The sequence below is a fragment of the Gavia stellata genome, chromosome 19 (assembly GCF_030936135.1).
Source record: "Gavia stellata isolate bGavSte3 chromosome 19, bGavSte3.hap2, whole genome shotgun sequence".
Classification (NCBI taxonomy): domain Eukaryota; kingdom Metazoa; phylum Chordata; class Aves; order Gaviiformes; family Gaviidae; genus Gavia; species Gavia stellata.
The window spans coordinates 14,793,564-14,817,799 of record NC_082612.1 but is presented as its reverse complement, the minus strand read 5'-3'; the positions used below and the strand labels follow the sequence as shown (position 1 = coordinate 14,817,799).

Here is a 24,236-nt window from a genome sequence, read left to right as displayed (position 1 = left end):
TGGTGGAAACCCAGCTGGACACAGTCCTGGGGCAACCTGCTGTAGCTGACCCTGATTGGGCAGGGGGGTTGGACTCTGTAAGCTCAAGACTGATTCTGCTATCTATGTGGCAGAGATTTGTCATGTAACTTTCCAATAGGAATTTTGAGGATCCTTAGAGCTTGCTGTTAGTGATTGGTTTGCAATGGACTCCTGTCACGTTCTGTACTGTATATTGATAGTAAGTTATCTGTTGCCTTGATCTAGAAATTCTTCAGGATCTGTAAATAATTACTCATAATTATGTTGAAATTAGATGGCCACAATTTTAAACAGTCTATGTGGACTCAAACAGTTTTAGGGAACTTCCACTCTTGCATGGTTGGTAAATCCTTTACTGTGTGTTTAGTGTGCCTCGCATAAGGATATAACAGCAGCTGGAATTGCCTTCCTTTTTGGGCAAAGAACGCGTTGACCGGAGAGAGTTGAGCAAATGTGGAATTGAAGTTTTGTGAACGCTCTTGGCCTGGGGTAATATCTTATTGGTGCTTATTTTTGTGTTTTTCTGTACATTTGTATGCAAAGTTTTGTTTATTTTTTTCTGTATATTCTCACAGGGAAGACTTACTAGTGGGAATGCTTGCAAAATGCAGGCTTAAAGTAGAATTTTTACTGAATATGTATTTGCAGCAGTGGTGTTGGCCAGGAATAAAATTGAAATGGACATTTTCACCCTGAGTTGAAACTCTTCCCCCTTTTTCCACAAATAAAAGAATTTGGGTAAAGACAAAATAAGCTGAGGATGACTGTTTAGTGATTTAGTGCCCTTTTTCCAGTGGGGTGGACCTGAGTTCTGGAGTGACCATGGACAGTGACCTGAATTCAGCGACAATTGGATGTAAAATAATATATGTAAAATACAGAAGTTATCTTTTGTCCCCTCTACACCTACGGGCAGTAACTCTTGCTTTTTTTTCTTTTTTAAATCAAGGTGGGACAGCTTCAAGAGGAATACTTGAGTGTCTGCCTCTATGTGCTCTCTTGTGTAATAACTGGCAACTTTTTGTGGTTTGTAGGTGCTATGTTAGAGGTGGGCAGAATGATAAACCTGTGGCTCTGCCCTGTATCTAACCTCTTTCTGGTCCAGTGCTCTATTGAATTAAAAGGGGCACTGGCACCATTTCTCCTTCAGCTGTCCTGCTGGGTCTGTTGTGAAGGAAATTAGCAGTGATGTTTTTGCAGAGCATGGACTAGCAGCTGTGCCCTGCCACTGCCTGCCAGCCTGAGACTGTCAAGATAGGTGTGTGGTTTGCAAATCCTGACAGGGCCAGAGATAGGCTTGGAGCTGCTCAGCATTGTCAAGGCTGAGGCAATCAGGATGTGCCCAGAAGCCAACCTGCAGGCATGTAGGGACCTCTTACAGTTGAAAGCTTAAATACCTGGAGACTTTAAATACCTCCAAAGCTAGGTAACAGGTGTGTGGAGGCTTAGAGTATTCTGTTTGAAACCCACTCGTGGACATCTGTCTTTTTGTGAGTTTACGCTCGACTTTTTACTGTCACTTTTTGCAGTTGGTCTTTTCTAACCTTTAGCCCAGTCAGTAAAACTCTTCATGAAGAATTGTCTGGAGAATTCCTCGCATCTCTTCCCTTGTGTGTCTTTCTCCTTGAAGATAAAGTCACCTTTCAATTCCAAAAGAGTATAGATCATTGGGGAGATAAAAAGCAAGAAAATTATTTACAGATTATTGCAGTTCATGCTTCTTGTTGTGCAGAATGGTAATGACTAAACAGACATGAAACAATTCTGTTTTGTTAGGCCAATAACATATTAAACATTTTTAAGTAATTCAAAGCATGATAGCTCTTGACTTATTTTAACTCTAATGTTACTGCACTGCATTAGCTGAACATTTGTCTTTCAAATGGCAGTTGTTAAATACATCTCTAAATATGCCTTTAGAAATAATTGCTGTAATACTTTCACGTTATAAAATGTTTCCCAATGGACTTTATTTTTTATCCACATATGTGGAAACAGAAGTTCCATAAAAAGCAAAGCATCTAATTAATAGAAGACTGAAGTCATCCTCCCCTTTTGAACACATTAGTTATAGATGTACTTATTTTTGGAAGTTTTGAAATGCATGCAGTGAGATTTGACTTGAAAATGAGGTTCCCCTGCAGGCCCTGAAGAAACTAGAATTCTCCTAAATGCAGCACCACAAAATCCCACACGACACTGGGTGCAGCATGACAAGCAGACCGACCTGAGGTGCTTGGAAGGACTTTGCTGAAAACAAACAAAATGCTTAAGAATGCTTTTCTTCATTGTTTTTCCCCACACCTCCTGTGGATAATAAAGTTTCTAGTACAGTTATGGACACTTCAATTATTGTGATTAACCATATTTTTAGTATATTTTTTCCTGTTACGTGGAATATGAAACTGAAATGAAATAAATTGAACTACATGAAAAAAATGCCTATCTTGTGAAATATAATTCAAATGTTCAAAAGAAGTTAAAGCTGATACTTCAGTCTGAAATCCTGTTGCACTTAAGATGCATTTCTGAGGAATTGAATGAGTACAGAATTTCATTATGATGAGTTAAGAAGAATTTGGTTTTAGCATTCTTTGAAGACCAGAATTCTTCACACCTAAGAAGCTGAAGATTGTTGGCTGTAGGATTGTATATGAACTGCTTTAAAAACTAGAATGGGCTAGCACTGTTTTCAACTTTGAGATCCTAACATGCTCCCATTGAGTTGAAGAACAGCAATACCTAGGTCATTCTGGATTTAAACCTCAATTCTACCAAGGGGCCTCTCTACAGAGACAACTAAAGGATTTTTTTTTTTTTCTTTTAATCCTTAACTAATATTTCTTTGTACAAAGGAGTTGAAATAATTTTAAATTATTTTTCTGGGAAGAAGTCAGTTATGTCTTTACATGTGTCAACACATCAAACCTAAGGCAGTTTCAAACATAGTATCGTAAGGTGTAAATAGCAGTTTTTCACCTTTTGAAGAAACTCCTGCTGGAAGTGACAGGCTACCTACAGTATAAAGGATCAAACTTTTTGGTTTAGCATGCAGTATGCTGGGCTCTACTGCTCTGTAGAAAGCATTAATGTCTCCCCCTTTTAGATCTGTCTCAAAATACAAGCTGCGGACCTCTTGTAAATCTGTGAGTTAACAATTTAGAATAATAATTGCAGGCCAGTATCTTTGAGGAGAGGAGCTCAGTGTTGATTTTGAAGAAACTGGAAATACGAATGTATATCCTGCTTTAAAAATGATAATTTAAAATGACAACTATGTGTGTCGCTACAGTCAGTATGGTATTTTGTCACCCTGTACTTTTTTAAAAGTCTGTTTGTCTGTACCAACAAAGTTCTTGTGGTCGAGACGTACATTTTGGAGAAGTTTAGGAGTAAAGGTTATTTCTTCGGGGTATGTGAGTAAACAAATCCAGAATGCTCATGGGAGATGGATTCCTTGGAAATTGTCCTCTGACACAACCCTTGATCTGTGAGCTTTTATTATTTCTGGACTATGTCGTTTATGTGAAAAGGTATAAATATATATATAATTTAATTCCTTATAAAGGGGTTATACTTTGCTATCTCATGCAGGTCCCATGCTATTAAAGTAATCTTAGTGTATTTGTCAGAATGGCGTGTTTTGAAATCCCCTGAGGAGTAAAGCATTGTCTCTTACTTGGATCCCTAATGTAGGTATTAATCCAGAATTGCCACCTTTTCAGACAAGTCTTACGTATATTAGAACATCTTCTCCTTTTAACTACAGCTTGCATGCAGATTACTTAGCATTTATCTTGTGTTTTCTGACCAGAAAATTTAATCTTTACAGCGCTAAAAGTGATTGTTCTGGATTGCAGAAATCTATTTTCTCCTTTGATTAAGTGTGTCTTGCTCTTCTTTGCCTTGACTTTGAAGTACATTTTAGTCTGGTTTCCTTTTAGACATGTCAAAGAGCGTGGGATTTCTTTTGCTAAATGATGACCTCTGGCATATTGGAAGGACTAGTGCTTTGCTTTCTATTTTCTGTAGAGGACCCTCTTTTTAGACAGAGACTCACTAGTCATTTTCAACATTTGACAGGCACCTATGCAATGAGAACCAGTTGTGAATCAGACTAGCATTTAGCATCCCAGGGGTGGGGGGATAAAAAACCAGTATAATCATACAGCCCAATAATACCCTGCCTACTTTTTTAAAGGCCATGTTCTGCCTCTTCTGAGCACTACACATGGAGAGTACTACAGTGCTCAAACCATTCTGCTGTGCTCCCTTGAGCGTTGTGGGGTTTTTTTGGAATCTTTGTGAAGTTGATCAAAACTACGTCGCTTCCTTGCCCTTCACTGGAGGCTCCATCCTTGGCATATGTAAAGGAAGGAACACAACTCTTCTCAGACAAATGAATCTTAAAGGCTGTTCAGTTAGACAGCCAAGCAATAGCTTTACTTGCAAGTGTAACTATTGTCAGTCTTTTCTTTCGTGAGTTGCTATTGTTAATATAGCTCCCTACTGAATCTTGTCCTGATACCTTCATCATGATTGCCTTTACTATGTAACATTTTCACTTGAAGAAATGAATATTTTCATTCACCAACAATGTCTCATGGGCAACAGGGTTATGGCCACGTAGTCGATTAGCTTATAATTAATTAGAGAGCTGGCTCCAGAGAAGTTTATGTGAAAGGGACATCCTCATTGCAGCCTCTAAAACAGCGCTATTGTTTAGATGTGCTCAGGTCAATGTTAATATCAGGTAGCTTGGGTGTTAATAGCAACAGAGTTGTGGGACACTGATGTTTTGTCCAGGCTGCATGACATGCTGAAGAAGCAGGGTGGAACACTCTCTACTGAGGTCTGGGCTCCTGTAGCTGGACTTCTACTCAGAAGCTAGAGTAGCTCACTTACAGGTGCTCAAAGCAGCTGTACTGCAGTGAAGAAGCATCCTGAAAGATTTCAGGTTGTTTAGAGTTCTTTCTGAAGCTTGTTGTGTGTGTTGCTGGACTCTGTGTTGCTTGACTGCCTTCCTTTATTTTGCAAGGAAAGCTTCTTTCCTCACTAAGCCTGAAAGTATGTTATAAAGATGTATGTGATGATATGAATTTGGAATAAGGCTAAGCAACAGCTGAATTTTCTTTACATATTAGAGAAAAAGACTGTCTCTACAATGTTGTATAGTAATACTGCACACTGAGGATCAAAACCACATAATGCTCTATTTGACAACTGGTATAGCAGTGTATAAATGCTTATGTCAAAGGAAGCAATGTATGCTGTTATAATAAAAACAGATGTGGCAGACTGAAAACTTTGAGAGAGACTTGGCACTTTTGTTTCTTTTCATCTTCTTGTGGTATTGCTGATATATTTTTTTTTGGTACATTTATTTCTGAAGAGATGGATGAAGTTAGGAACCAGCAGAATATATTTTATAAATAAAATCTGAAAGAAATTGTTACAGGTTCTAGATGTTTGCTATGAGCTTATAGTGTAAAGAAACTCATAGAAGAAAAAGGGAAATCTGTATACCATTTGCTATTCTCATTCTTCAGCTAGAGCTTAAACTTTGTAACCACTCTATTTTCAGGATAGTGAGAAATCTCTTTAAGAAATTACAGCAAGTTTACTTCTTTAGTAGATACTTGTTATGACGATACTGGGAAAAGGTGAAGAGGGAAATGGTATTTAGCTCTGTTTTCAGGAGATTTAAACCCTTTTGTGGTATTCTAAAATAACAACAATACCAAAATAAATGACACCCTTGGAATAGCAGGATCAAAATCCATTCTCATATGAATATATTTTGGAGTGTAGTAATGTATAGCAAGTTTTTGTAAGACTTAAAGAATTTATTTTCTTTTTTTCTCCTTTCCTCATTTCTCTCACCAGAGAACTGAAGTCACCCTTCAGATCATAGGATAAATACCACTAATCGGCATTGTCATGAGCATAATAGTTTTGTAGAGAAGGTAATAGAGGATAATTGAGAATCTACAGCAACAGCAAGAGCTCTGCTGTCACTAGACTACCACAGCATCTTAGAAAAACAAAATTCTCTGTGCTATTAGAGGCACAGTATGCTCAGTAAGGAAATGCAGTCTTTTTTGGAAGAATTACATTTTTATAACTAAATATAGCATTCCATGAAAAAGATACTCAGAGACACTTACATACTCAGATATAGTTTCAAAAATTAAAGGAGGTTAAAAATATTGATCAAGAGCAGTTTGTTTCATAACTTAAGGAACCAGCTGTTCTGAGCAAAGCTAGAAATTCACTTCCGTGACCTCATTGCCATTGTGTAGCTTAAGTCTAGAGCATAGAGGTGGCGGAAGTCAGTTATACACAGTTGTAAATAAAGCTGGAGGAGCATGATCGTTAGCAGTGAATGTGCTGGAACAGAGCGTCTAACGTTAGCAATGGATTAAAATACTACCAAAATGTAGATTGCACTGAATGGATGGTTAACACATGTAACCACGCGTTCACTTCTGCAGTGGAAATAGGGTGCCTGTGAGCTGTATGTTGATCCAGTGAGCCACTTTCCTGAGTCTCTTGCATCTATCGCAGTTAAACTCTATAAGTAACTGGGATTGTCCAGGCTGAACAGCAAAGCTGTGATATGAAATAGGCCTGTTCTAACATGTCAGATGAATTGAAACCCATGCTCAGGAAATGGCTATTATTGCTGCTGGTAATGGCAATGCAAAGTTACAGTCTAAGCCTTTGCATTTATTTTACGTTCTTGGAGAAAGCAGAAGGATGCAGTTTGGAAGTGCTCTACTTAATGCGCTAGTCCGGCATGAGGCTTTCAGTAAAACACAAAAGACACAAAACCTAAAATTTCTTTAATGCTGCAAAACCCAGGGTGCACAGAACTTACTCTGAAATAGATCACTTCTGATTTTCACAGTGCTAAATCTAACCAGATTTATCACTTCATATGCAAATAGGGTGATGAGTGCAGCTGGCATCTCAACTCCTAGGCATGATCACTTATCCCTACCCTCCATCAGCATACAGCATTTTCCCCCAGCAGCACTCACGTGTATCTTATTTCAATGACTTCTAAATAATTGTGTTCTTACAGCTGCAAATTAAGTGGGTAATGATTGATGTTTGTCTGGACAGCATATTGATATATTACTTAGTGAGCAGTGCTAATATTGATGGTGTTTGTGTTTGGTTTTCTTTTTCCCCAAACCTGTATTTGTAAAGATGTCACAGAGATATTTTTTTTTTTTTTTGCTTCATATGGTAAGACTTTTGCATCATCTCTTTCTCCTTGGACTGTTGGTAGAAATTTTCTTCCCACTGTTAATTACAGGCATCCACTGAAGGATACTTATTGTATTATGCATGTGCATTTCCTCAAGATATAACTAGGTTACTTTAGCAACCAGCTGTACATTACAGAGAACAGATACGTATTTTATTTTTATAGAAGCCTCTCATCCCCAGAGACGGGAATAGTGATCTCGAACCTTTTCTTAGGTAAAAATCAGTGGGTCTTTACTTATTTGTATAGGTGGTCCAAATGTAGTCTTCTATTCCGTAAAGATTCTTTTCATTGCAGAGTTTACCTGAGTCTGAGCATCTGTTTTAGTTACTGCTGTTAATGAGTGTCCCTCCTAATACATACCTGTTTCATGACTATGTAACTGTGCCTTCATTTTGTGGTAATGGGGGTATTATAACTTCTGTGGCTGCATCCTTTGATATTTAGTGTTGTACGGTGAATTTTAGTGGGGGTCCCTCAATTGTTGTGGGGAGTAACTTCTCTGTTCTTTTGGTCCCGAGGTAGAAGTGTTCTTTACCTACCAGCAAACTGAAGCATTCCTGCTGACACAGGAATGGGAGAACCAATTAGTAGTGTTTATGATAAACCAATTAATAATATTTATTATGGAGCACTAGCTGGAGGGGTGCTCGTTAACACTATTCTGTGCTAATACCATTCCTCAAACGTTTGTCTCATTTGCTTTCAGGCATGTTTTGCCATGCAGAGAACACATGGCTGTTCTGTTCTCATCCCTCTTGCAGTTGCATTTACATTCACTCCTAATTCAAAAGCATGGCCAAAGCTTTCCTGTATGTTCTGAAGTTGAATTATTCTTAAGCCTGTATGTGTGCCTGGCTGAAGGTATTCTTTTCAGCAAGCTTGCTTACCGCTGTGTGTTCAGCAGAGGCAGAAGCAGTGGTGATGTGCACGTTCTTCTCTTATGCCTCCCTACCCTCCTGAACAGCCCCCCAGGGTAGAGGAAAGAAAACTGTGTACTCTTTAGTGTTCTGCATGTAGCACAGGTCTGAATGTAGTGTTCTCTTATTTAATGTGTCCTTTTGCCCACTAAGGAATAGCTGCACCTCAGTTAATTAGTCTATCAAGACAGACTGTACATTATTATTTATAAACTAAGTTGCTTTGGGATAATAATGCTGCTGCAATGCCAATGAAAAGAAAAAAATTTTGAACATTATGTTCACATATATATGTGTGAGAGACACACAGACTTCTCCCCTGCCCCTTATCTTCAGCTACTATTAATTTTCTGTTCTGTTTTGAGAGCGTACAAAATAGCGTGCCCCGGAGACGACAGGGCTATCTATGGTGGTTAATTCCTGTCCCTTGCCAGCCCCTTGGAATCTGTTTTGCTTTGGAAAATGGGAAGGAATGAAGCTGTGGGAAATGGTGTTTCTGTCATCGGTTAGAGAAAAATCTACCTCGCAAATTGCTATGTGGGCTAATACACGCATTGTGTGAATCCATAGTCTGGGAAGACATTCACCAATGTGCTGTAATTTCCCCTGCTAACAAAAATAAATGTTGCAATTTCAATGCCATTTCCCAATTTTGGGGCCAGACCTTGGATTCCTTCCCAGACAACTCTGTGAACTCTGAGTTGAGGATGTCTTTCAGTCCCTCTGCCCATGTCGTTTCTTCCAGCTACTGGATCTTTTTCAGTTCTGGGAGATGCTGCATCTCCCTGTTTCTCTGCCAGATTATTTTCTTTTGGCTCCGGTAGGTTTACTGCTTGGAGCAGTGCCGAATGCCTGGTCAGAGTTGTTACAGTTTTATGGAAGGTAGATGATGAATTTCCAGACTCTCTGTTGGGTTTTTTGTTTTGTTTGTTTTCCCTCTTTTTATTGTTATATAGTCTTTGGGATTTTTTTAGTCTTTCTCTCTGTGCTCTGTTCCTCCATACAGGTAACACACAGAAAATTCTCCCTGATCCCATGAATCGGTCACTGAAACTGTGAAGCAAGATTCTACTGTGTTTACAGCATTAGCCTGGTTTTGAGGAAACAGTAACCAGTCTTTCTCTTCTGTTGTCTTTACGTGCATGCACATGCACACAGAATGATGAAGAGCACAGCCAGCATGTTAGTGCAGCATAGAGAGCAGTGAAATATTGAATGTGGCAGGACTTAAGAATTAAACATCTGCTTGTGTGGTTTGCGTTTACAGTACACGTGGTTTGTGTGCATCGTAGTGGTACTGGAATGTACAGGACAATGTACAGGCATGACTGATAGAGAAGAAGCACTTGTTTAGTGTGATTCACGTAAGAATAATACAGTTTTAATAGTGGAACAGCAGTAATGGAAATGAAAGAACTATTCTCTTTGCTTTTATTCTTTAGAAAATAAGTGTTGAAGGATAACATTGATTAAATGTTACCTGGTTTAAGGTATTTTAAATGATAAGACAGTTTTATGTGTAGACCACAGAATTTTGCAAAATACGTAGGTATTTGTAAATACATTGTAGATCACTTCTTTTTCCTTGCAGCCTTTCATCTTGCTCTACACATAGTGATTACTTTGCTGTCTTTCTTTCCTTCTTTTTCTTTGCTTAATATGTAGAATTGTTTCTTCCTGCCATCTTAACTTTTTTCTTTGTTGATATAAAAGCATAAATTATTCCTAATGCAGTTCTTCCTTAAACATTCATTGTACGCTGATAGGCTTAGCAGAGATGGGATTGCCAGGGGAATGGATGACTCAGGCTCTACACACTGAGTCAACAGTCACAATGAGTAGATTCATATACTTTTGGCATGTAAGTACAAGCTGTCACGTAACTTCACTGAGTTTTGTTGATGAGTTTTTCTAGAATTAATTCAAGCATAGTGAAGTACTGTAACGTAATGTGACCTATGTGTATGGTCTGTTTGGGTGTAGGTTATGATGGAAAGTGCATTGATGTTGTTACCTGCTTTTGCTGTGTTACATTTGCAATTAAGAAAACAGCCTTAGCATGCCTTTCGTGTTTGCATTTTCATCAGTTTCTTTTTGAGTGGTATGTCAATAATGCCCAACAGATGTGCTTAAATATATGACATATAGCTGGTATTTTCACTTTCACAGCCATGTAATGTTTCACTTTGTCCAAAGAGTGTTGACTGTTTATTTGAGAAGACTTAAGACTTTCAGATACTGCTAGTAAAATAGTTCAAAGGGCAGTAAAGCAGTGTGGGGCTGTGGAATTTGCCAGGCTGTGAACAGGATATAACAAACTTCTCCTATTCTTTGGCGTCAGCTTAAAAGTAGTCCTTACGTTTTTTTAAACGTGTCAGTTGCGCTGTTTTTAAGGGAAGTGATGCACTGTGGCTCAGACTGACAAATTCTGTGTCACAGCAAATCTTCAGTTCTCTGCCAGCAACAACCTTACTGAATATCTTCTATGACTGAAAGGGTAGTTGTGAACAGCAGTAGCCCAATGTGACAGTAGAGACAAATAACACTGTCATCAAAGTAGATGCAGGTTTTATTTTATTTCATGTATCCTTCTGCACTGGGATCTCCCAAAGAGTTCTGATACTTTGTGCTGATCCTCCCCATTGGAGATATGCAGATGAATTATCTTCATGTCAGCTGTACCCAATGAAATTCAAGATCATGTTGCTAAGCTGCTTTTTTTAAGGAAAATGATCTAATGACTGGATTGCCCTACTATCACAGAAATTAATTGTCTCTTATGCTCAGATATCACCAAGGTGGTGACCACCTAGTACAAATCTTCTTCCTATTGTTAAGGTTTATTAATAGGATAAAAGCCTGTGCTCTTGGCTGCTAAAAGAATTAGTCACATCTAGTGAATGTATTTGAGACATCCCACAAGTAAATCAAACTGTTACTTATGGGGGATTTGCCTCCATTCATCATGCAATAGTACTTTTTACAAGAGTTCAGCTGTAGGGTTCCTGCCAGAGTAACTGGCAGGGCTTTTTGGGGATTTATTTTTGTTTTTCCGAAGTTGCTCTCTCTTTCTGTTGTTCCCTTCTGGTGTATTCCTGTTATCTTTGGAGGTTCATTTAATTATGAGCTGGCTAACCTTCCGTTGTGGTGGGTGTGAAAAATTTGACTGTATCTCTGTGTTCCAGCTGCTGGTAGTGAACATAAGCTCTCTTGCCATTCCTCTGAAACTGTGCTTTACTGTGCTGTATTTGAAAAACATGATTATAGAGTGGAACACTTAAGGATTGGGTGGTGGAGTAAGATGAGGGTTTACAGGGGGAAATGGCTGTATCTGGAAATTTCAATGATCTGATACTGTATCTGTGGTCAGCTATAGAGAAGATATAGTTCAAAAAGGTAGGTGTCTGCTCTGCCTTTTGTGCTTTGGTAACTGCTTTTCAGTAAATCTACTCAGATAATTTTTCAGGTAATAGCGAGCAGTGCTAATATTTAGAGTCATTTCAATAATGCGGTGAGCCTTAGTAGGAAGGAATTGGTGGCAACTTCCTATTTGAGTCTGGTGCTGTTATATCAGCTGTTGCATAAAGACTTCATCATGCACAAACTTTTATTCTTATCCCACTTTTACCATCAAATTATGATAGGGTCAGTTTGAGATTGTCTACCAAGAGATTTCACTAGCAATTCAGGCTAAAGAAAAAACTTCAAAATATTCTGTGAAGGTTAGATTTAATTGTTTTCTTCTTCCCTTTTCACTGTTATGGAAGAGTGGTAAAAAAGCTTCGGCCAGTTTTCCTTTTATTTCCTCAAGCAGCAGGTCCAAGCCCAAAGAAAAAAAAAGTGTAAACCAAGCTGAGCTGGCCTTTTGTATGTATCAGAGCTTTCTTTGCCTTGGCTTCTCATCAGACCAGGTTTGCTTGCTGTGAGGATGATCTGACTTGCCTTTTAAAATGTTAAAGGTCAGCTGCACTCGAGGAAGTCCCCTGGTTTACAGTGACTCCTAGAAAATATCCTCAGTTCTTTCTTGACAATTAGCCTCTCTGAAACTGTAGGCTATTCTTTTCTTCCCTCTGGCTTCTAAGATCCCAGTGTAGTTTGATGCACTGCAGGAAGCACTGGGTAGATCCTATCACAGTATTTGCTGATGCATATTCCTTATTGAAGAATGTAAGGTGGATGGGTTCTGCTTTTGAGCCAATGCATGCCCCATTAGTCCACATCCCTTCTGCAGAGCAGCTAATGGTGCATTTGTTTCTTTCCTCCTCCTCTTTTCTTTGCTGCTTTCATTCTTTTGGTTAGAAGGCATGAGGTGTGTTAGTCTAAAGAGTGAATTCAGTCACCTGCATGACTGTGAGGCCAGGATAACAATGAATTATTAAACAAGAACTGAATTTCTCTGTATTTATTAGGTAGAATGAGTTTTAATAATGATGTCGTATAGCCAGAATACAATTATTCTTCTCATTTATATGCCAGTCACTGACAAAAGAATTGGTTGTTTTGCTGTCTGCTTTTAGGTATGTAGATTTTTACTCGATGATTAATCCTGCTAAAAAGTTAATAATGTAGTATCAGACTATATAAACTAACCTAATCACTGATAGCATTTAACTGGTTTATAATGTGTTTAAAATGGTCATGTACTGTGAAAATTGTCAGACAAGAGGTGATTGAGTTAGGCTGCTAAGAGGGATTTTGTGGCAAATTGAATGAGAGCTTATGTAAAATTACCTACTGTTGCAGTGTGTGTAAGTGTGTGTGTATGCGCACGCACATTCGTATACTGGAGCTGATGAGCCTCTGGCAGGGAGCTTTGCAGAAGCTGCAAGTATTTTTAGTGGAAACGAAATCTCAGTTCAGTTCTGCAGCATGTGACTTCCTATTTCTGTAAGTTACTTCCAAGGGACTTCCTCTGTTAAGTCGGCTTGTCTCTCGAGATTTAATCTGGAGCCGGAGCGTAGTCTGCTTTGTCCTGTGCCTGTGACAGCATTTTCCCAGAGTTTTCTTTTAAGTTTTTTATTTTTATTTTGCACTGTCTCCAGCGTGCAAGGATCTAGTGGCTGCTACCCGTGATCGGAAGCTGAATACGTTTATACAAGTCTCAGTGGTGCACCCAGCAGAGCACATTTTGACGAGGTATTCAAGCACTGAAATCGTGGAGGTGAGAGTCTTTTTTATTCAATTAACATGTTGATTAATGAATTGCTCACTTCTTACTTGGAAAGTGAATGAGAAATAAAACAAGTTAGTGCATAGTCTTAGGGAAGACAAGCATGCTCTGGCAGTTAGTAAAGCATACCTAAGAGTGTTCTGCAGTTCTTGGCAATTAACCAGGGTAAACAGTTAGAAATGAATTTGGCTTTTCATGAAAGCTCTGTTGTTCCAAGTAGAGGCATAGAGAATACTCCGGTGCTCCAGACATAGGTCTAGAATGAAACAGGGAATAGTTGCTCTCATGAAAGGGCAAGGCAATGCAAATTAAAACTAAATTAAGACTATAGTGAGTTCACAAAGTATTTTTAAATTACAGAAGAACATAGTGTATTATATGGTCTATTTTCTTATCTGTTTCTTGTTCTATTTTTTCCATTGGAAAGTTGACACTTTGCAATTTGAAAAATATTAGCCTACCTCTATAATTAGGGAAAAGAGTGTGTGTACATAATGTCTGTGACTTTATATAAAATAATTAGTAACTTGCATCACATACTACAGCAAAAGTTGTCTGAGGCTCTTTGCAGAGTCTTTGCTTTGCCTTGTAAGCATCAGTGTCAGAAACAGCAAAAATGGTTCACAGAGAAAATTAAGTGTGAGCAGGCAATGTAGGTGTAACTTGCTTAACTTACTGGAGAGACTCATTAAGAACAGGGAAGTCTTATTGTAAACACATACACGATTTTGCCAAAGGCTTGTTTTAACTGTTAAATACAATGACAGTATTTCATGAGCTCTTTGTATGATCAGTTTCAACCAACTACTAATTAAATTGTTATGGTTTCAGCCATCAACCATCCTGAAACTGCTTAATTTAAATATCTTGTATCTGATCAGGATGTTTCATTGCAGGCTGTCTAGAATGATGTCGTGAAGAAGGTGGAATAGATATATATATATTTTTTTTTTTAATAGAAGTTGATGCATTTCCTTACACAATGTCCTAGATCTGAATAAATCTCTGAATTTGTTGTGTCAAGGCTGTCTGCTTCATAGTCAGATTTTGGGGGAGGGGAAGGCAGAGGCACAGAAAAGTTATTTTCTTCAAGAGAAATTACATTTCTCATGCAAAATCTTAAATTTTCTATTAAATAAAATAGAAGGGTACTAACCTGGCAATCTTTGGAACTTTAATTAAACAGTAAGAAATTATATACAATATTTTATATGATTCATTTAATTGTTTGTATATCTGAAGCTATGATATAGTCACTTCTGTGTACAGCTTTTAGATATAACCTTAATGTTACAAAGCACAGGCATGTTATCTTACTCCACTACTGCCTAAAGAGGGGTATTGTAATCCCCTCCCCACAAATCAGTATCCTCAATGTAACACAGGGAGTCTCCATAGCATTTCTATAGACGTTTTATTGTGACTTAATGAAGATCTCTCTCTTTTTTTGTGTGTGGAAGTTATATCTTTAGTTCATTTAAATTAATATGAAATTGTGGTACTTTTGGAAAGTATCATGGGAGAAAGAAAGGGATTGTTTATTACAGGTTGTATTCCAGATACTGATAACCTGCTGGCTGAGCTGTTTAAAGGCATGTTGCTAGGCTCTGTTTCAGAAGCACTTAATATCTTTTCCAGTTAAAAAACTTTCCAGAAAGTTTTTTTTAAACTTTCCTAAGTTTTAAAGTTGTCTGGTTTTCTTATTGATTGGATAATACTTAGCTGTTCATATCTCCCTGCTGTAGAAAGCTAACTTCTTTTAAAGAGCCCACAATCTGTACATCCATAATGGCACACTACACGTTGCACAGCTGCTACCTTACTGAACGTTTACTTATGTTACACAGGGTACAAGAGATCCACTGTTTTTGACTGGTGTGACATTCCCACCGGAATACCCCATCTATGAGGAGACTAAAATAAAACTAACTGTCTATGATGTCAAAGACAAATCTCAAGACACGGTAAGTGCTTTACTTCATTTCTTGCATAAGTCTTACTGAGGATTCTCGCCATGTTCTCTGGCTCTCTTTAGCAAGTTTGCAAATTGGGGAAATAGGTTTATACAGAATTGGTTTTGCTCTTCTCTTATACCTAAAGTGTACTTTATTTTTGTTGTTATATATTTGTTGTTATATATTTTGTTGTAGAGAATAGAGAAACAGAACCATGCACTTAAGATGGACCCTTTGCTATTGTTTAATTGGTTACATGAATTGGCACAGGTATTCCTGGCAAATAAAAGATTACTCTTGTGTGCTTTTTGATGGCAGAGAACATATGAATTAGACTGAGATAACACCACTGTGAATAATTTTTCAGAAGTATGTTTCTGATAGCATTTTACTTATGTGCCCAAACCAAAATGATAATAGAGCTTGTAACCTGATGTTTGAGATTAAAATAAAATATGATTATCTCTTGCGTGGTGATACCTATAGCTCTCCTGTGGCTGCTGCTATTATTGATTTGTAAGGGACCAAAATCTTCTGTGGCATTGCTAAAGGTGAATCATTTGGGGTTCATTTGGTTGTACATTATTGGATACACTGTCAGCTTCTTACTCTGAGCAGCAGTTACTCACTTGAGATGATATATGGAGGTCAGTGAGACTACTTGAGTGATTTAACTGCCGAATATAGACCTTGAGTGCTGTTTTATGTGCTCCAGGTGATCTAAGGCAGACGTACAGAGCTAGAAGATATCATAGGACCTATGGTAGATCTGTGGTTTTCTTCTGTGGCAGCTGGAGTCCAGCTGATAGTTTTCTCTTGGGCATCAAAAATGGCCCTTGACACCTGTATTTAATTAGCTGAATCGCTCTTTACATACCTGTAAAGACCATGCAAGCTCATGTCATGACTGTATATGTGCTCATTATCCATAAGAAGGCAATTAAAGGCATAACTTACAACTTGAGACTGTCTTGGAATTGCTTACATAAATAAAGTTATAAGTTTAGAACACTTCTAATTTTTTTTTACGTAGAAAATAGTTGATATGTTTGTTTAAATTTTGGACCTTTGTGAGCAAACAGGTTGGATCTGTCTCCTCACTGTGCTCTTTAATGGGAATGTGTGAAATATTTTAGACATAGAATCTGTATTTCTTTCAGTTTATAGACTAAGGTAATTTTTCTGTTTAAGAATAAGCAGGGAAGGGGTACATATGCACATTTTCAGAATGTATGTTTTAGTTTTTTGTTATGGTTTAGACTACACGGACTTAAAATGGGATCTGCTGTTTATTCAATAGAGTTGTCACCTGTGGACAGATACAGGAATTGAGTGAAAGGAGTTTGACTTTGTCCCTTCCCTTCCAGTTTCTGTTGTGACTGACAGATGATGGAAAATAATATCCTATGTGTAAGTGAAAAAAGTGGACTTGATTCATAGAGCTATCCCTGTACTACTACGCTTCTAGTTGCAGACCCCTATACCGCTTCTTATACAGGACTAGATCTAGCCTGGACAATGAATATAATTTGATAAGTTTTTGCAAACTTTTAAGAACTTTTTATAACTGTTCCTTACCATTGTAGTACGGGACTAGAGTGTCTACCAGAGAATGCCATTAACGTAGCTCATAAGTCACAAGAGAGAATACCTTTGTCTTTTGTCATAGCAGTTATGTAGTACCTATGTAAAACATTCTAAATCTATAGTCTATAGTACACTTTTTGTGGGGGAAAATGTTAATCCTGTCTCTGGTTTACATATATTTAGCCTTTTTTTAATATTCAGCCATTTTAAAACTGGATGTAAGTAAGAAAAAATTAAATAAGCTGTAAGATTTAAATCAAGGTAGACTGCAGCATGTGTGAATGACCCTGGGCCATCCAGGTCGCAACTTCATTTGTGGCAATATTTGGACTTATGTTTATATCGTAGAATATCAGCAATGATAAAACTAATGGCTTGACTTTCTTTCCTATAATTGGAAGCCATTGACTTTTCTATTAATTCAGGTGACTTCTTTGAGTCTGGAGGTATATATAGATTCATAAAAGTCAGGTTTAAATGAGCTGTAGCTTGATACTGTTACCAGCATAGCTGCAACTGCACAGATGTCAATGCTTGCTTCATGACCCAAGAAGCAGGATGTGTCCCTTCAGCAGTAAGCCTGTTCCAGGTTCTGCGGCTTTGCAGTTCTGATTATCCAGGCTACAATAAAGCTGGCTTTCTTGTTCCTCAAAAACTGCTGCCACAGCTGATGGCTGCAACATGTAGCCTCACCATTCCTCCAAACAGGCAGGTAATACACTTGGGGGGGTGGAGGGGAATCCAAGGCTGTTAGGTATGCTCTGCTCTTGTAGTCCATGCTTCCAGACCAGTCACGAGCTCATACAAGTAGGCATTTATGGCAGAATAAACCTCGGATCTGACTGCAAAATATCTTGCAGAAATTGGGCGAAAAGCCACAGTAATAAGAATTCCCACAACATCAGGGCTATACTACTCCTGGTTACTTCAGTTAACGAGGTCAAAGTAGGTAATATTTGTCATCACAAATATATACTTATTCTTCTCTTATTTCTCTTGTAATTAAAATGAAATGAAGTGAATTCTGTGCATTAATTAAATTCAACAGGATTTTACTGACTGTAGAGAAGGTGGGGAAATAGCAGTGCGTACATCACAGGGTAAAGCATTTGCTTGTTTTTTTGCCTAAACCTGCTTCTGTCTATACAAAAGAATTAGGTCCTATTTTCAAAGCCACTGAATTTTTACTATAATACAAAATTAATTAGATAGTGCTTGGTTTGTGCACACAGGTCATGATGCTAAAGTGAAAGGGGGTGCTCTCCAGTGAGAGACAACCAGAATTTTTTTGGCACTGCTGACATGCTACTTGTGCTGCTCTTTTTTTAAAAAGATTTAAAAATAACCTTGTGATGCTTGCATTCCTCTACCAGAAAGCAGATAGTTAACTTCACTCTTGCCTGTCGATTAACTTAGATTATATAGGAAGTGCAGTTTAATTATATTAAAGTACTGTGCAGCTGGTATCACATTCACTGTGCTTGACACACTGAATGTTCTAACGGCACTTTTCACTTTTATGCATCTCTGTCTGATGTTGATCATAATTATATCTTGGCTGTGTCAGGCTTTCTGTAATTGAGGCTTTTTAATATAATGAAACACCATTTTTTTTTGTTTGTTTTGGCTGGTCTTTCTAAGTTAGGGTGATTGGTTACTGTGAGTTTTCATGTAAATAGAAACTTTTAATAAAGACTGTGCTATTCCTACTTTGATGTAGTTGGAATAAAGAAGCTAGAGCGTGTTTATGAAATATAGTTTAAATATATCCGTGCATACAAAGCAGTGGGTAATGCCATATTCTGAAAAGTGTACAGTGACATCTGTTCCTACATCACAAAGATTTTTCTTCCCATATTGCTATGAGCAAATTTATGTTTCACAGGCTTGAGCTGCACTGTCTTTTTAAAAGTTTTTTAGATAGTTGGATTTTGTCATAATGCTGGGGCTGCACCTGTTCTTTAAGTCATTGTCAAAGAAAATCAGAATTAGAGGCTCATATGCTGTTAAAATATTACCTTGGTACCACATTTGCACAGGTGTGCTATTCTTATCTTTCCTATAAGCATGCAGGTTTGCCCAGTTTGGTCTAGCAAGTTTTAAAGCTGAAGCCAGATTCCTTCTCTTTTGAAAATACTGCTTAGTACAAATCAGGTACCACTGCCACGTGACAGACCCACAGAAAATACAAAATAGATGAATTTGTGTTACATTAAGAGGAGGGAATGCCTAGTGACTAATTTGGGAGGCAGCTGTCTTTCTGTTCTGTGTTTAGGATATATATGTCCTGCAGCAACCATTCCAAACTTCGTAGTGTAGAGCAGTGTGGCTATATTTTTAGGCAAGTACTGTAACATTTAGCTATGGTGAGGCTTTTGTTTGCTTGTTTTCCAAGATTGGTTCTTCTGTTGCTGCATCTACATCCAATTTGTGTTGCTTTAATGCAGTTACACCTACAACTTAAATTCTTACTACACTGACTTTTCTATCTGTAAAGTGGGTTTGAAAATTGTTTACATCTTGCATGATAGGATTGTGTTTGTTTTAACGTAACAAGATCTTGAGGTAAACACTGTTGTAATGTTCTGGTATGACATGTAGTGACTCAGGCCACCACATTTTGAATCACACATGGAGAAGTGCTGGAAGCAGAGGACAGGAGCAACTTTCTGTATCTGGTCTCTGCATCACCCCTTCACAGCTTCCCCTCACCTTTAGGAGGAGATGGAAACCAGGAAACTTGAAAAGAAGCTTCAGCAACAGGGATATCATATACCAACTAGGATTAGAGACTTAACAGGTGCTTTTGCTTCTTATCTTAAAGACCAGCAGGTAGATATAATCTCCTTTGGATGGATATTCACATGTGATATTGAAGATATAAACAACCACTCGAATGCTGTCTCCTGAGAGCAAGGAAAACTGGACATATACAAGGCAGTTGAAATATTACACGTTCTACAGTCTGGTCTTGCATTTGTTACTTCCCAAATTGTCTCTTAATCACTGAGAATAAGATTAGATTAATTTTATAATTTTAAGAGTAGTGGGGATAGAAGTGCCGTTTCGGATATGGGAACATACATTGTGAAGTGACAATTTTAGGTTATTTAGGCTTCAAATTACATGTCTTAAGTGTTGAGGTTTGAATCTTCTATTAAACTTGCTCACTATGAATGAAACTTTGCAAAAGGTTTTTCTTTGTGTGTCTTGATATTTCAAGTATCCCTGTTAAAATTGAAGGACACGGGGGTGAGTGGGAAATGAAGACTGTCTGTCACAAAAGAGGCATTTTGAGTTCAGTTGTGAAGCCAAATCTGAAGTGACAGCATTCAGTGTTCCTTTGTGGGCATCGATCTGTACTGCAAAACCACCACGCAGTTTAGTGGGGTTTGCCATCTCTCTGCTGCAGAGGCCCACAGATTGAACACTAGGAACGCTGTAGAGCAGTATGTGAAATGTATTAGCAAAGATAAATGTGAAAGCTTGCACATCACCTACCTGCACTCTGCCTGTGCTGGAGTGCTCTTAGGCTCTCACTCTTGTGAACACTAAAACTACTGAAGCTGTTTTTCTTTAAAACTTGAAGTGGTGTTGAAAGTGCTCTACTTTGTTTAAAGAAAAAGCACTTCAAATTCTTCCTTTTCTCAGTTCTGTCATCTCTGCAGGATTTGTAGAGAAATATTGCCTTAAATTAGAAACTCTTATTATCTCATTCTTCTTATTAGAGCAGTACTGTACAGTACTGTGGTCCTACCCACAGAAATACTTGCAATAAAGCTTTAGATATTAATGTTTCTTTTCATAATGATGTCATTCTTTTCACAAATACATACTTGATGATAGATGTAGTTTTCCTTTTGTGTCAAACGATATTCTTCATAACGCCACTATTAGAGATATTGGGGGGGGAAATGTTTTTTTTAATGCTTCTGGGCACATGCATGTGCAATCCACTTAAAGCATTATTGTCAGTCTTTCTCAGTATTTTTTAAAAGTCTGGATACATAAAGAGAAATTCAAACTGCTGACTTTCATTTGGGTTTATATGGAAATAAAATCTTTCTTTGAAGTGGCTGCGGGTATAATAAGTTTTCATATATCTTAGTGTATCTGTAAGAGAATTGGGGATAAGTGTCAAGACCAGGAAAGTTACAGGTATAGACTTAAAGTCCATTTGTAGCCTTACTGCTCTTTGCACCTAGCCCTTGAAAATCCAATGGAAGGATTTGGCTTTGCAAAAATCTTCCTCTCTTTGAAAGCATTCTACTTTTCTTCCTACCTTTTCTCCTACCCTTTTATTATTTTTTTTTCTTAATTGAGGCAAACTCCTCCTTATTGCTGTATCTTCAGGGAAAGTTGTAATGTACTGTTCGTTAATTTTCCATTTTCTTTTCCTTTTCTACCTACTCTGTCGATCAAATGCTACTGCTGCCTTGCATCAGGGAAAGGTTTGCTCTAAGAGCTGACTTTTTGGAAAACTGTTGTAAAACTACATAGTGATGAGACCAATTGTATTCTGTAAAAATATAAAGGGTTGCCTTGGAAATTGCTTAGAATTATGGGAATCAAATAGCAAATGATAACATTTTCCTGTAGATTTTATTTTAACCAGCTAAGGATTTCAGGAACACAGGTATGATTGTTCCAACCTCTGGAGCACTGTCCAAAAAGCTTGCAAATATATCATTCTTCCGTGAGTACTTTGTGTATGCATATTCATAGATATCCTTCACTGTTCCATCCCTCACCGGACCAGCACAGAGCACATCAGACCAGTCAAACAAATCCAACATGGTTGTTGCACTACCCTATCATTTATAATGACGACTTTTAGGGTTCAAGGGGCACAGGCCTTGTATAGAAGGCCAGGATGTTTTCCTCTGAAATACGCACGCTGCAGTGAGTAGAGGAAGAAGAGCATGGCACAATGTTTCTTTAGTTAGTGTGGAGCAACCTGGCTGTGAAAACATGACCTCAGGTTGAAGAATATGCTTCTGTCCTTTCAAAGGGTTGATCAGCTTTCCCTCCCAGTCAGTGCCTTTGATCCAGGCATCCCCTGGACAAAGCGCTGGAGGAGCAGCTCCTCAGGAGGGGTGGCTGGTGCTCCTGGGCAGCCCAGGCACTGCAAGTATGTACATAGTACATTTCCTTGTACTAAATGCAGCAACATGGGAGTGTTTGAATGACTCAAAGGATCAGATTTGTCTGTTCTCATTGGCAATTTCCCTTTTTTGTCAGGTGAATGATCAGTTAGTCCCATCACACCAGCACAAACTCTAAAATGTACAAAAGGGGAACTGACATTCAAGAAGATAGTGATGTGTTTGCCTTTAGCTGTAGCCACTTGCAATGATTATACACACAACAGTTGACATGTTTACCTAGAGTTGAGGGGTAGTTTATAAATGAGGGGCACATCCTACAGGTGAAAAAAGCTTAAGGCTTAAGATGATGCTTTTTCCAATATGGAAAGCTCCTTTTTTGCCTGTTGGACTCATTTTTGGTAGGTTCTTTACCTGGAAAATAAATCCCCCAAATGGATAGTGGGACATGGTTTAGTGGGCATGGTGGTGTTGGGTTGATGGTTGGACTTAATGATCTTACAGGTCTTTTCCAACCTTAGTGATTCTGTGATACCTCTCTTGTTGATGTAGAAGCACTTCTAACTTTAAGTGGATACATTGACCTCCTTGAAAAATCACAGCAGTGAAGTTCTGTTGCATTTTTCATGGTTTGTGTGCTTTTGTCAAACAAGGCTTTAGAGTACTCTTTCTATTACAAGTAATAGTCTTTATACTGTGGGAAAAAATGTTCATGCCTCCTTCGTTACTTGCAGACAAAATTGTACATTAGTAGAAATGAATTAACTGTAGAAACTGTATTAAATGTTGAAAAAAAAAAAGAAAGAAAAATAAATATATATAGTGTAGCTTCTGCCTCTTAATCTTCACTAAGGAATTTCCATTATTCTCAAAGCCTGGTTCAGTACTAATGGAAATAATTCAGTGACTTACTGAAATTACTTTTATTTTATAATATTTGTTATCTTAATTTTTTAGCATCTTGAAAATCAAACGTATCTGTACTCATATTCTCAACCATCTTTCTTTCACAGAAAGGCACTTACAAATATTGATGTAAAATAGAAGGTACCGTGTATTTTAAATCTAGTCCTTCAATGACAAAAATATTTCTGCATAGTATTTAATATATTTAGATGCAATAAGGATTGAAAGGATGAAAAGAAATGTATATGGAGCAGTGGTAAATCTGATCTTGTTTTTGTGTTATGGAAGCAGGCACTTAAAAACAGTTTGGAAACAGATTTTTCTTTTAAAGTTTTGGGGTGTGTATTCTGGGAAATTGCAAACAGAGCAAATTCAATCTATTAGAACAGATTTTTCTTCCTCTACCATGTGACTTAAAAAACTGTTCTTTACAGCTATGGATATGCTTGTACCAGAAAATGTTTGCATTTGAAATTTTGTACTTATAAAGTAAAGCTGGGCAAATAATTCTGTTTAAAAATCAAGAAAGAATCATATGCATTGAAGATAACATGAGACTTTATCTTGTTGAGCAAGTTTTTGTTAGAAGAGCATAGTAAATTGCTCTGAGTAAACTAGTTAAATGTTTTGTATTATGCTGTATTTTAAATATTTGATGAATAAACATGAAAGGCTTGTGTAATCATTTAGGAATTCCAATGCTATTAGAAATGCATGTATCATTGAATTTTACAGTAATCAAAGCCTCTTTATGTAATCATTATGCAGTATATAACAGAAACAAATTCCCATGTGGCTGAAATTCTCCATGCTTGGCGTTCTTCATGCCAGAAATGAGGATTTTGTTTTGATCTGTTCTTTGTTTTGTCCTGTTCACCGTGGATTGTGTGATCATAAAGGCAGCGGGAGGAAACCTGCTTTCTAATGTGCAGTTTTTTAAGAAACTGTTTGCAGCTTCTGTAGTGATGGCTGGCAAGCTGGGAGAACAAAGGACAAATATAGTCTGTAGCGTGGTCAAAACTTAGTGCATTTGGGTCTCTCAAAATCTCAACAGCATAAATATGAATGAATATTATGTACATCAGCAACTGAACTTAAGGTTTCAGTGTACAAAGCAGTTACCATATTGAACAGGGTATCGGCTGCTTTGTAGTGTTACGATACTTTGTGGTATATATGAGAGAGATTCCCTTTCAGTGAGGAGTAAACTGACTTCCCTCACCTTGAGTTTATATTACTTCTTGATGAGATCACGGATCATTACCATTACATTAGGTATGATTATATTTAGTCTTT

General features: G+C 37.7%; 1 protein-coding gene across 1 annotated transcript in view; it reads left to right on the top strand.

Moving 5' to 3' along the window:
- The window catches only part of INPP4B (inositol polyphosphate-4-phosphatase type II B), a 274,537-nt gene that overhangs the window by 97,703 nt on the left and 152,598 nt on the right, over positions 1–24,236 (top strand). Inside the window, 2 exon segments of the mRNA XM_059827010.1 lie at positions 13,260–13,378; positions 15,235–15,351. Coding sequence (XP_059682993.1) covers positions 13,260–13,378; positions 15,235–15,351 — 236 coding nt within the window.